The sequence below is a fragment of the Macaca mulatta genome, chromosome 7 (genome assembly GCF_049350105.2).
Source record: "Macaca mulatta isolate MMU2019108-1 chromosome 7, T2T-MMU8v2.0, whole genome shotgun sequence".
Lineage (NCBI taxonomy): Eukaryota > Metazoa > Chordata > Mammalia > Primates > Cercopithecidae > Macaca > Macaca mulatta.
The window spans coordinates 141,576,718-141,590,161 of NC_133412.1; the positions used below are offsets into that span (position 1 = coordinate 141,576,718).

At 41.2% G+C, this 13,444-nt stretch overlaps 1 protein-coding gene across 20 annotated transcripts in view; it reads left to right on the top strand.

Annotated features, from left to right (window-relative positions):
* The window catches only part of RAD51B (RAD51 paralog B), an 851,179-nt gene that overhangs the window by 579,103 nt on the left and 258,632 nt on the right, over positions 1-13,444 (top strand). For all 20 annotated transcript variants that reach the window (XR_013396379.1, XR_013396380.1, XR_001446310.3 and 17 more), the window contains one exon: positions 3,157-3,260. Coding sequence is in view for 15 of the 20 variants with exons in the window: in XM_077941277.1 (XP_077797403.1) it covers positions 3,157-3,260 (104 nt within the window). In the remaining 5 variants the exon portion in view is untranslated. The remainder of the gene's footprint in view (positions 1-3,156; positions 3,261-13,444) is intronic.

The window sequence follows — 13,444 nt, forward strand, 5'->3', positions numbered from 1 at the left end:
AAATCAGTAACACCTCTCAATTCATTGCAAGTGAGAAGAAGCAGGAGAGAAGGAAACATTTTAAAAATGGAGCTGAGGTTTTAAACCAGATTAACTGGAGGGTCAAAGGAAGGAACAGAGATGGAAGAGTAGATTTATATGGGAAAATATGAGCTTGTTTCGATGATACTGAATCTGCAGTGCTAAAATTTATGATGTAGGCTTGCCGTTCTTGTGGTTAAAAATGGAAGACAAGTGTTGAGACAAGCCAAAGGTTGAGACAAAGGCGTAGAAACCATCCACCTTGTGGAACGGGCTCTCATCCTTTTCAAAGTGGAGCCATGCCATGTAGAGCAGACACTGCAGGCTTGATGGGAATGAGGCATATCTGGCTCAAAAACATGTTTATTTGTGTGTTTTTAGAAGTATACATATTAAACCAACATTTTAAAATCAGGAAATTATACTTAAAGCGTTGATTTCTGGCTTCCGTTTTAAAAATCAAAATTGTACTTTGATGTTAGCACAATTAAAAAATCATATCACTATGATTTTTAAAAATCAAAAGATGTGATTGTAAAAGTTTTTTTACAATTTTAAAATAAATAAATAAATAAGATGTGACTAACTATGAACTCACATTGCCACATGACAACAACAGCTAGAGCTGAACAGAGACTGCCCCCTTGAGATCCTGGATGAATTCTCGAACTCACCACAGTACTCACCACTTCCCCTCATCTCCTAAGGCTTTAATTGAAAGTCAGTTACTAAATCTATAGAGAAAAAGAAAAAATAGGTTAATAGTTGCCAAGAGCTGGAGGTAGGCAGGGAATGGGGTGTTGGGAACTGGTGGCCAGTGGGTGTGGGATTTCTTTTTAGGGGGATGAAATGTTCTACAGTTAATGGTGGTGATGGCTGAACATCTCTGTGAATATAGCAAAAGCCACTTGAAATCAGAGGATGTATGATAGCAAATTATCTCAATAGAGCTGTTTTTCTAAAATGCAAATGTAGTTGCTATTGCCCTTGCAGTGTTGGTTTTCTTATAGTAGAAAATATTTTTCTATAAGTCTATTTCTATCAAAAAAGGGAAAGTAAAAAGTCAGACGGAGAGGGTTGTGAATTTCAAGAAAAATGGTAAAGACTGTCTCTCTTAGTGTGGGTAAAGAATTTCTACATGTTAATATGCAAGCACCTGGCCTCTTTACTAATGTACTTTATTTTCCTGGACACTGAAAGCATTTGGTATTAGACAAGAAAAAATGTGGTCATGCCCCACTCCCTAAGGTCCACCCACAACTAAGAAGAAAGAGAAAACAAAGGCAGAGAAAGGAAAGGAGTAATCAACATGGTAAAAGGAGAAGCAGAAGAGGCCAGTAGATTGGATGCCAAGGAAGGGGGAAGCTTTATCAACTGCTGACAAGAGGTCAAGGAGGATGAGGCCAGGGAAGTCAGGAGGTCATGGGAGACCATCCAGTGAGGGGGCTGAGAGAGGTGAAGCCAGAGAGAGATGCAGAGGCAGCTGACAAAGTGCTCAGCGTGCATTGTTCAGGAGACAGTATTTAATCTCAGGCATGAAGGACTACTGAAGGTGTTTTAAGTAGGGGAATGATGTGATCAGATAGGAACAATCTAGATTATTTGTGTTCACAATAATTTGTGCATATTTTGAACTGTGTGCATGATGAACTGAGGTTACCCCAAATTTTATTCTTTCTTACCCTGAATTCTCCTTCAATCTGATATCCCCAGGCTTGTTGAGACCTTGGTTATTGATTTCCATCTCATTCATTCCTGTTCCTGCTTGAACCAGGAAATATATATATATGGTTGGTGTTATCTGACCCTGGGGTTCTCAACTTCAGCACTGCTATATTTTGGGCTGGATAATTCTTTGTTGTAGGATGCTGTCCTAAGCATTATAAAATGGTTAGCAGCATCACCAGCCTCTACCCTCTAGATGCCAGTAACACTGCGAACACTTTAAACCACCCTCCAGCCAAGAACCACTGAACTACATTTTTCTATTGTAGCATTTGGGCCCAGGTGCTTAAGGCCGTGTGCAGTTAGTAGACCACCCTGGAAGGTGTTTGCCCTGGAAACAAAAGACCAATTCCTACTCCACACTGAGGCATACAAATCAGATGATGCAGTAAGGGGGCAACAGATGACACACTCAAGACCTCATTTTGTTTTAACTAATTCAGTGGACTTCAACCTGTATGTAGTCTCCTCATAGAAAAAAGATCATATCTGGAGGCTACAAGGCACACTAAATGCCCAACTGTGACCTCCTAAGGTTAGGATTCCTGTCATGGCCCAGGGCCAAAGTGGGTTCAGAAGAGCCCTCGGGCACAGGGCACAGGGGTTCAGAGGAGGCCATGGGATGTGCTAGACATGATAGTGGGAGCTGGCTTCTATACAGCAGGACTTGTTGGCTTGCCTTCAAGGGGGAAGGAGGAGGTAGGGAGCAGAAAGGGTTTTCTCATGGTGATGTCAAGAAGGGTCAGCAAAGCTTTGGAGATGTAAGATGCAACTTGGAGGAGGCTAGGAACTCAGATAAAGTTTACTTCAGACCCTCCTCCTTATAGGAAAGTCTTAGAAGGTAAAGGAATGTTTTTCTTGGAATAGGGATGTCTAAAACAGATTACCTATGAAATTTTGAGATCTTCCAGATTCCTTTTTTGGGTGTGTGTATACAAGGGGTGGGAGGACAAGGGAATTTTATATGTATATGCCACCATTTCTATATTGATAAGGAAAATTGAGTTAAGACTCTTGTCAAGCTAAAAATGTCTAACAACTCCATTAAACTAAGACTATTTCATAACTGGTTCTTATTCCGTGGAGTAGCATTATGCCTTTGATATTGAATGGCTACATTTACTAGTAGCAATGGCTCTGAGCTGTCTTGCAATACAACCTCTTTTTGATATATAACTCTGTTATTATTTGGCCCAGTAGTGGTCACTTTCACCCAGGCTGAAGGAAACCCCTGCTGGTTTGTTGTCTCATATTCCTTAACCCCTGTCCTACTTCACTAATTCCTCAAGTTCTGTGGTAATGAACTGAGCCTCCAAGTGCTCTCTGGGCAATGAGTAATGTCTGAACTTCATGTGAAATGCCATCTCAAGAAAGGTCATCTGAAAGCATGCTTTTACCATTTCATTTCAGGCACTTCTGGATCCAGCTGTGTGATAGCTGCACTAGGAAATACCTGGAGTCACAGTGTGAATACCCGGCTGATCCTCCAGTACCTTGATTCAGAGAGAAGACAGGTGAGTGCTTTGACAGTATTCTCTGACTGTGAAGGTTGGAGAATGAGATGTACTGAGCAATCTGAGCATCTTCTGAAAATGCTGGCCACATTGTCTGTCCTGGGCCAGCACTGGCTAGTAGGACATAAAGAAACCAGCATTTCTGCTTGTCCCAACAGCAGTTATAATAAAGTGGGGAGACAAGTCACACACAGGAAAATATGTAAGAATTGATTCCCACAAAGTCAGCATTTCTCTGATATTTGTAAGTGACCAAGGACCACGTCTCTAAGGGTATCCAATTCTCTATCTCTAAATGATAATTTCACTTAGAATGTATTTGCTGAGGATTAGATAATTTGCATATGAATTAAATAATGATGATGCTTTTTCTTGGAGTATGTGTACCTTGAAAATCTTAGGCCAACAGATGCTGCCAAGTGAATAAACTACTCCCCAGACAATAGGTACTTTTGCATTAATGCATACGCCTGTAGTGTAAAGTACTGAATGATGCTAGAAAGACCTCCAAATAGTTGATCACCGTCTCAGAGTTCCCTATTTGTGGTTTCTATACTGGCCAAAAGTGAGAATCCTTCCCTTACATCCAGAAAGTTTACCTTCTACCTCCTTTTAAGTCTTCTCTCTTCATTCTTCATTCCAAAGAAAAGGACACCACTGTCTGACTTCTTTGGTAAAGCTTTGGTAAAATGTTTCACAATAAAAAAATGTCTTTTTCCTGATGACTAACCTCAATTGTATCCTGCTGTGTGACCAGATTCAATCTAGTTTCTCCTAAAAGCAGGAGGAAGAAGAAGATGGGTGATTATTTTGATTTTTTGGATAGGACAGAATTCAGAAGCCAGATTTGCCCACCTTGCTAAATATATATCAAATCCAGGCTATTTAGATACAGAGGCATGAAATGTCACTCTGGTGATCCTTTCTGGAGAAAATGGCAGAAAAGTTGTTGTTGCCTTTACGTGCATTAGGTAAACTGGCTCTTTTCCAAGGAAGCAGGAATCATCAAAAACAGGCATCAGCTATTGCCTGTTCTAGACATAATTTTCCAAATGCCCTTGGTTAGAAACCAGAGAATTCTTCTTGGTTTGCCTTGGACTATGTAAATAATATTCCAGCTTGGTGATCAAGTCAGCCATGCCTGAGAAGATAGAGTTGCTTGTTTCTATTCAGGGAAACATTCTTGAGTTTTCAGGCCCTGGACTACTCATTACGTCAATGGTACCTTTTCCCTGATGAGTCTGGTATCCCAGGTTCTGAAGCTATTTTTTCTCTTTTTAGTGGAACACATTCCAAAATATTCCTGGAGAATCTAATGGCCTTTGGTAGTAAATCATGCTAAATAGCTGTGTTGCACCTTTCAGGGATATCATTAAGGATTGTCAAACACGCCTATGTAAACTTTATCAGAGGAAGCAAAATTCCTCGTGAATCAGTGTTGACTCATTCATTTTCATGGATCCTTGATCCCACTCCTTCAAAATTTGTAGTTTGTCTCTGCTTTAGATTTTAGATTTTAGAAGCCATTCTTACTGTTACACACGGAGTTTATGACTTCATCTATTATATATGGTATCATGAAATCAAGGCTCCTAAATCCTAGTTTTACTAATTCCAGTTAGAATTTATAAGTGAATAAAGAAGTCAGAGCCATATTTTACTTTTTCTTTTGTTTTAATAAATTAACCAGTCAGTGTCAACAGGAAGTAGCTGGTAGGACAAATGCTATTTTTTTATGTTTCTTTGGTGACTGGAGGATGTTGGTGGCTCTTGGCTTTTGGCTGACAAGGTCAAACGCAGGCCAGTGGTCATAAGGAGAACCAGGAGCAAAGTGTGGATGGATCAGTGACAGTTCATCAACTCACATCCCATTAGATGGGTCAATCATGTTATCTTAATTTACAAAAGACAACTTGTTACTATCATTACGAAGCAATAAGATGCCTTGGAATCATGTTTTCAAACAATTAATATAAAACATGGCCAGTGTTAAAATGGCCAACCCAGGCAAAGAACATACATTTAATTAATCGATAGAAATATGCATGCCTTTGAGGACCAGTTGTTAAACCTGTGACCTAATAACTGGAATAAAGTTTGATATAGAAAACGTGTCTCTGTCTGGTGACCTTATCTTGCCTTAGCAGAGGGTGTGCTTCGTGATTCCCTGAGTCTTCCCTGTGGTTTTTTTTTTTATGAAAAACTATAGAAGCCGTATGAAGCTAAGCCTTTTCTGGGATATGTGCACAAAACAGTACTTTAAAGCTAACATTTAAGGTAATTGCACCAAGTAGTACTTCCTTATAACACCATTTAGTAGCAGAACGTGCCTGGATCATTCTAGGGTAGTTAGACCTCTGGGACACCAGCCACTTAGAGAAGATAACAGGTATAGTTTTTTGATTTTTAGGTTTTTTTTTTCAGTGCCCTAGCAGAGGCCACTACACCCAGGGATCAAGGTTATGGGATGAGGATTATGTTTTATCCCGTTTCTATGACATTGAGCTCTACACCAGGGCTCTTGAATGTGAGGCTTAGTTTCAGATCACAGTCCTGGAAGGGGGTCAGATCAAGCTGAGCAGACCTTCAAGCCGATTAACCCAAGAACTGAATTGTGTCGTCCGAGGGAAGGAGTCCTCCCTGGCTGATTATTTTCTTTACACCCTGGAAACTGCAAAATTTTAGAACCAAGAAAGAAATCTCCTTATCAGGGCCACAAGCCAAGTTAATTCTCTTGCTTATTCTGCTTCAGTGTTTGCAAAAACTCTCTTAAGAAGCTGGAAAACATTTTCTTTTGGACTAATTTAGCTTTTTTTCCATTTGACTTTTATTTACTCTTTTCCTACTCTGCTTCAGTCCTGCCCCACCCTTTTTGCAACATTTTTATTCTTACCAAAGACATGTTCTTAGAGTAGAATTAAAATGGCCTCTCCTACTTTTTGTAGTTGTTGTTGTTTTAAACCATCGAAAATATGTTTTGGTCTACCCTGTGCATGGCATGGGCATATAAAGAAGTAAAGACTAGTTCCTGCTCTCGAGGCCCAAACAAACCAATACTGAGGCACTGCCACAAGGCAGTGTTTGATTTGTTGTCTAATGGGTGGTTAAAACAGTAATTGCTTTGAATCCAAAGGAAGGTAACATCATCAGAGACATATTAAGTCTTTTCAGGAAAAGGTGAGACTTGAGTATTACCTTAAAATTAGTGATTCTTGGCAGGACGCAGTGGCTCATGCCTGTAATCGCAGCACTTTTGGGAGGCTGAGGTGGGTGAATCATCTGAGATCAGGAGTTCAAGACCAGCCTGACCAACGTGGTAAAACCCCATCTCTACTAAAAATACAAAAAAAAAAAAAAAACATAGCCTGCCATGATGGCGCATACCTGTAGTCCCAGCTACTCAGGAGGCTGAGGTAACGGAATCGCTTGAACCCAGGAGGCAAAGGTTACAGTGAGTAGAGATTGCACCACTGCACTCAAGCCTAGGTGACAGAGCAAGACTCTGTCTCAAAAAAAAAAAAGAAAAAGAAAAAAATCAGTGGTTCTCAAACCTGGCTGCACTTAAGGCTCATCACAGGAGCATTTATACCAATGCCAGTGCCCCACCCTGACCAGTTAAATCAAAATCTCTGCCAGTAGAGCTGAGCATCCGTGTTTATTTTATTTGTAAAGCTCTCCCATGTGATTCTAATGTGCAGCCAAGGTTGGGAACCTCTGCCTTAAATAATAGATAAAATTCAGGTAGTCAGAAAGGGGAAGTCCTGGGGTAGAGTGAGCTGCAGCTGAAGAACAGGAGGATAGGCTGCATCGTCAGAGAGCACAGGCTGGGTTTTGTCTTGTAACAAGAGCAGAGGGTTTGGGCGCTCATTCACTTAACAAACCTTTATTTAATCACCTCTTCTCTGCTAGTCACTGTGTAACTAGTTGTGCTGGAGATTCAAAAAAAAAAGAAAAAAAAAAAAACAGGTAAGAGATGGTTGATACCCTCTGGTTGTTCACAGTCTACTTGAGGAAACAGATAAGCATGCAAACCGGACTTGCAGTAAGAGCACAGTGAATGAAGTAAGTGTAGAGGAGATGGGGGGTCCCGCCACTAAGGAAGGTTCTGTAGCGATTAATGAGGCAGAGCATGCAGAGAGGAGTGGAGGGTTGGAAAAGCTAGAGTAAGGCTAGTTATACTTGAAAGAAGGAAGAGAAAAACTCGATAAAAACATTCACATTTATACAATTTCTCCTCAAATCCTCATGAAGTCTGGTCTGACAAACCACAAATGGGATTATATAAATTTTCAAGTGCCCTAGAAGGAGTAATGAAGTAAATGAATCCTGACTAAGCCTCACACCCCCTTGATGAAATAAATATTATGACTCTCTTATTTCAACAAATTGGAAAGAGGTCTTTTTTTTATATAGGAGGTTTATTTAAACGAACTTTCTAATAATATTTTCATTTCTATTTAGGAGGCACCCTGAAATTATGGGACGCTTGAGGGGCAAGCCTAAAGTACCTAGTAAATTGTTGACAGAACTAATATCACTCAAGCTGCTGATCCACACTTGAATCTGTAGGCTTTTCTCAAAGTCCCAGTTTTGCATCTTAGAAGTATTGCATCTTGGAAGTATTGCTTTGCATCTTGCAAATATTCAGTGTTTCCTTTCTGGTGATAGGATTCTCAGTGTCCATTTTATATTTTCAAAGAATCAAATATCATCACAGTGAAGACTTCCCTGACACCAGCTGTGATCCATCCCTCTTCCCTCTGGCCCACACTTGCACCTGGCCCTTGTCTCTATTCTTAGACTTCTGAGCCCTGAATTATGAGCCCCTTGAGGTCTGTGACTGAATTTATCTGCGTACCCTCAAATGTAAGGGCAGTGCTTGACACTTACACAGTAGATACATTTATTTTGAAAGACAGAGAGAAAGCAAGAAAAAGAAACACGCTCCATGTAGCTACGCGTGAACCCAGTCTGAAGGACGAAGGACTGCTTATTTAGAATCATTCTTCCGTATAGAAATTGAGTTTTACAGTTTAACCATTCCTTTAAAATGTTAGTAATTGTCGGTTTAAAAGGTTAGCATCAAACCTCAACAATTATAAGCACATACCTAAATAGAAATACTGTAAGAATACTGAACATAGGAATACTTTTTGTAGAACCAGCCTGCTGGAGTCTATGGGAGGATGGGAGTCAGGCTTCCCTTGGAATCTTATGGGATAGCCTTTGTGTAAGCAAGCCAGAACCCTAAACACAGACCCAGGCTGAGGAAGAGAAGGGTTCTGCAGCTGCTTTCAGGGACCAGATAGCATGAGGACTTTGGTGTGAGGCTAGGAAATCTTTGTTGCTATCTTCTACAAGTCTTAACTTCTCCTCTCTGTGGTTGGACAGGCTTAATGCAAGACTGAATAACTAAAGAAAAGTTGATACATTCTTTTCCCAGATAAGCCGAAGGGTAGATTTGGGGCAGCATGTCAGGCTTATATTCATATTCACCCAAAGAAAGATATTGAGGATGATGTTTTACCTGATATAAGTCATAGTTGTGTATCCCCCTACTCTTAGATTCCTCCTAAGAAGGATTCAGGCTTAGTTGCCCTAACTCAAAAGGAACCTCTCTCCCTTGGTAGCATGGGTCCCGGTCATTGTACTTGTTCTCTTGTTTTCTACTCCAGCTCATCTGCTGTTTCTAGGCAAGGAGAATTATGTGAGTATGTGTGTGTGTGTGACTAGATTCTGCCAGAGGAGAAGTTCGGCTGTGCTGCAGGGGTAGCAAAAACTCTTTTTAAGCATAAATATCTGCAGAAATAGCAAAGAGAACATAAAATCCAGTCAGGTACATTGTCTTGGGTATAAATGTCCCCTCCCTTTCCAGAGCTGCTCAAGTGTGAAATCCAAGCCCCTGCCCACACTCTTCCAACAGAAGTGCTCTAACAGGTATTGAGTGGATTGGGGAAATGAATAAAAGGGGAACCCAGAATGGTGACGTTAAAAGAATCCCTTTTTTTCAGGCAATGTATTGGCAGTAGGCACTAGGCAAATGTATTAAAATGTGAGGCAATCCTACGGAAAGTGTGCGGTCCCAGTGAATGAATACAGCGAGGTGCTACTCACAGTGCAGGGACCGAGAAAGGGCAACACACTGAGAAAGGGCCCTGAAGTCAAGGACCCAAGTGGACATCTCCTATTTCCATCTTCACATCTGAGATAAGAATACCTGTATCTTTCCTACGACCTGCAAACAAACAAACAAGCAAACCGTGGGGATCCCTTTGAAAAAAGTCAGTATATCCAAGAAATCACTATTTCTGAATGAGCCCAAGTAGAGAGAACTTTCTCTTAAGAGGGTTCCATTGGAAATTGCCAGCGGAAAATACACAGGTACAATGACTCCCACGCTACAGATGGAGGGTTGCCTTTCCCATGCTTTGACCACGATAGACCATGTACCTTTGCTGAGGGGGAGAGTCAGTCTTTCCTAGGAGATTTTGAGCCAAATAAAATAAAAACAAAACAAGGGTGAGAGAACCACCATGATGTTTTAAACATCATTTTTTTATCGAATAGAGTTATCAAATTAGCTGTTACCACCATTTCAAAAAGGTAAAGGCACTTTAACACCAAAAAGTAGAAAGGACATATCTAGAAGAAAGAATACATGTATTAACATATTTAAACTGAAAACATTTCTTTTTATGGCAGACTTTAGCACATGTCCTTACTTCTCTCTTCAAGGCGCATGAACTCTGAGCATCATGGGGACAAATGACTGGTCCTCTTACAGAGCATGTCCATGGTTTACCCTTTAATGAGCCACTCATTTCACTAGCATTTTATCACCTCTGTTATTCTCCTCCAGCTCTGACTTATTTTATTTTTATATACTGTTTGTCTGGTACCAAAATCCCTTGTGCAATGACCCTCCCTGCTCTAACTTGCTAAGTAAACTAGGCCAAATACCTGGGTAAGAGATTTCTAGAGAAATCTGAGCAGTTGCAGGAAGTGGAAGAGACACAGGGCTTTGGAACCAAATGGAAGACCCTGTTGTCTGGCTTGGGAAGAAAAATATTTTCAGTTGGAAAACAACATGGGAAACAGCTATGAGATCTCTTGGACAAGGTGCTGCCCTGAAAGTCAAGGACCTTGAAATTTATTTGGCTCATTTGAGAATGAAGATTGGACAGGATGTTGTATTTTAGCCTTAGCTGGTTAGCTGTGAGCGAGAAGAAAATGAGCAACCTCATTGGCTAGGGAAAGGAAAAAGGAAAAAAGGGTTCAACAACGGCCTAAATTATGAACTGATTTACAAATGAATCAGCACTTTCACTAGAACAAAAAGCATTTAGAATATGACAGTGCCCATCTGAGATACAGTCCAGAGATCATCTTCTCCAGTGAGTCTCAAGTACAGTGAATTTAAAAATCCCAGGTGTTTGTGAACGATGAAGATCCCAGGCCCCATCCCCAGTGCTGGAGTCAGTGAGGGGGGTGGCAAGCCTGGGATTGCGGTTTATAGCAAAAGCACTTCGGGTGATTCTTACATGGTGTTCTTCAGTCTCATACTCCATTCTAGCCCCTTTGTTTTACAGATGGCAGTAAGCAATTGATATTAACTGATTTATTCAGGGTCACGCAACTAGTAAGTAGCAGAAATGGAACAGAAATTCAATTCTTTCAATTCTGAATGTGTTGCTATTTCACTTTACTCTGGTGACTTTTAGTAGAAAGATTCTAGGCAAAAAAGTCCACAAACCCAATCAGATTATTGGGTTTGCAGGTGATATGTTTATATCTCTCATGACTTTCAGTGGTTCGTAAAGAAATCCTAAAGAACTGTGCAGGAAAAAAAAATTTAAGCACCGTCTCACCCCACATTGCAATCAATTACAAGATAAAAGTTATCTTTTAAATTCTTGAGCCCAAATATGAATATGTGACTTTTTACAAGTTAAACTTCACGGTGAGCATGAACTCCTCAGTCAAGTGACTTTCCTTATAGACAACATATGCCACAAGGCTAGCTATGCTACCGCTCTCATACAGATGACCATTTGTGCTCACGGACGGCCCCCCTTAAATCCTGGCTTCCTAGTCCCCATCTTCATAGACTAAAGGTGTGCAATGGGAGAACCAACTTTGTCTGATCTTACGAGCATGGGAGAAGCTTTTTGGTTATCACATTTTTGAATCAATCAATCTTTATTTTGAAAAAGCAGGGCAGGATAGAGGGAGGAAGAGAGGCTGAGGGCAGGCAGCAGCCTGTGTGGGAACCCATTTCCTGCCATCCCAGGGTCCCATACTTGTAATGGACAGCATCCTTGCTTGGCTCCTGTGCACCAGGTAATACTAATTTAAATTCCTCTTTATTTTCTAGTGATGCAAGGGAGTTTGCCTTTACTGAGTACCTATGAGTTTGCAGGGATCATTTTTGACCCTTTGTGTTTTATTTCCATCAATTCCTCTAATAACCCTTCAGCATAGATCTGATCATCTCTATTTTTACAAATAGAGGAACTTAGCTAATAACATAAGTAACTCGTATTCAGTGATAGCATCAATATTTGAAACCAAGTTTGTATAGTTCCAGACCTTCAGTTCTTTTTCCTGTACCATGTTCTCTGAGATGTAAGGTGGTGGTTGTGTTACTGGAAAGGGATCCCCATCCAGACCCCAAGAGAGGGTTCTTGGACCTCATGCAAGAAAGAATTTGGGGTGAGTCCATAAAGAGTCTACTTTGTGCCAGAGTTCATAGAGTAAAGTGAAAGCAAGTTTATTAAGAAAGTAAAGGAATGAAGTATGGCTACTCCATGGCAGAGCAACCCCAAGGGCTGCTGGTTCGCTGTTTTTATGGTTATTTTTTAATTATATGCTAAACAAGAGGTGGATTATTCATGAGTTTTCCTGTAAAGAGGTGGGCAATTCCCAGAACTGAGGTTCTTCCCCTTTTTAGACCATATACGGTAACTTCCTGATGTTGTCATGGCATTTGTAAACTGTCACTATGTTGGTGGGAGTGTCTTTTAACATGCTAATGCATTATAATTAGCATATAATGAGCAGTGAGGACACCAGAGATCACGTTCATTGTCATCTTGGATTTGGTGGGCTTTGGCCAACTTCTGTACCACAAACCTGCTTTATCAGCAAGGTCTTTGTGACCTGTATCTTGTTCTGACCTCCTATCTCATCCTGTGCCTTGGAATGCCTAACCTCCTGGGAATACAGACCAATAGGTCTCAGCCTTATTTTTCCAGCTCGTTTTCAAGATGGAGTCGCTCTGGTTCAAACGCCTCTGACAGTTGTCACTGTTTTAATTTAGGAATAAAATGAGGTTCTGGAAAAGGAGGCCTTGACTTGGTGATGATTCTGCTGGGTTGCAATGAATGATCTTTATTATCTTCCTCTCTGACTTTTCCCGAACAATGATTAGACCTAGAATGTCATTTGGTTTACCTGTAAAACTTTCTGAGTTATATATTAGAATGGCACCTCCCACCCTGGGGCAGGAATATAAAAGCAAGGAGATGAGGAGCTTCTTCTTGCTTTTTTTCTCTTGCTCTAGGCAACTTTTTGGCTTTGAAATACTCCTGGCATATGCCTGTGATTCTGAAATGCCCCTTCCTCTGCCTGTGTGTGTGAGATTTGAAAGCTTGTCACCCATGTGGCCAAAGCAGGGCCAGCCTGGAGCATTGGTCTTCTGGCTGCTGTTGCTGGGGGAGCATCCCTGCTGTGAGATGCTACTCCACCTGTGCCTGTGGCCTCTGCTTCTCTCCTGGGGTAGCTGTGGCTGGGAGGTGCACAGCATGGTACAATGCTAGTTTTCATTTCAAGTCCTTTCTTGATGTCACTGATGGGTGCCATGAGTGGAGTGGGGGGGCCTCAGGCCCTTCCAAATTCTTAATAGCTTATAAAATTAGGAGTAGAGGAGGCTGGGTGCGGTGGCTTACGCCTGTAATCCCTACACTTTGGGAGACCGAGGTGGGTAGATCATGAGGTCAGGAGTTCGAGCCCAGCCTGGCCAAGATGGTGAAACCCCCATCTCTACTAAAAATACAAAACAGAGCTGGATGTGGTGGCAAACGCCTGTAATCCCAGCTACTCGGGAGGCTGAAGCAGGGAACTGCTTGAACCCAGGAGGTGGAAGTTGCAGCGAGCTGAGAATCGCGCCACTGTACTCCAGCCTG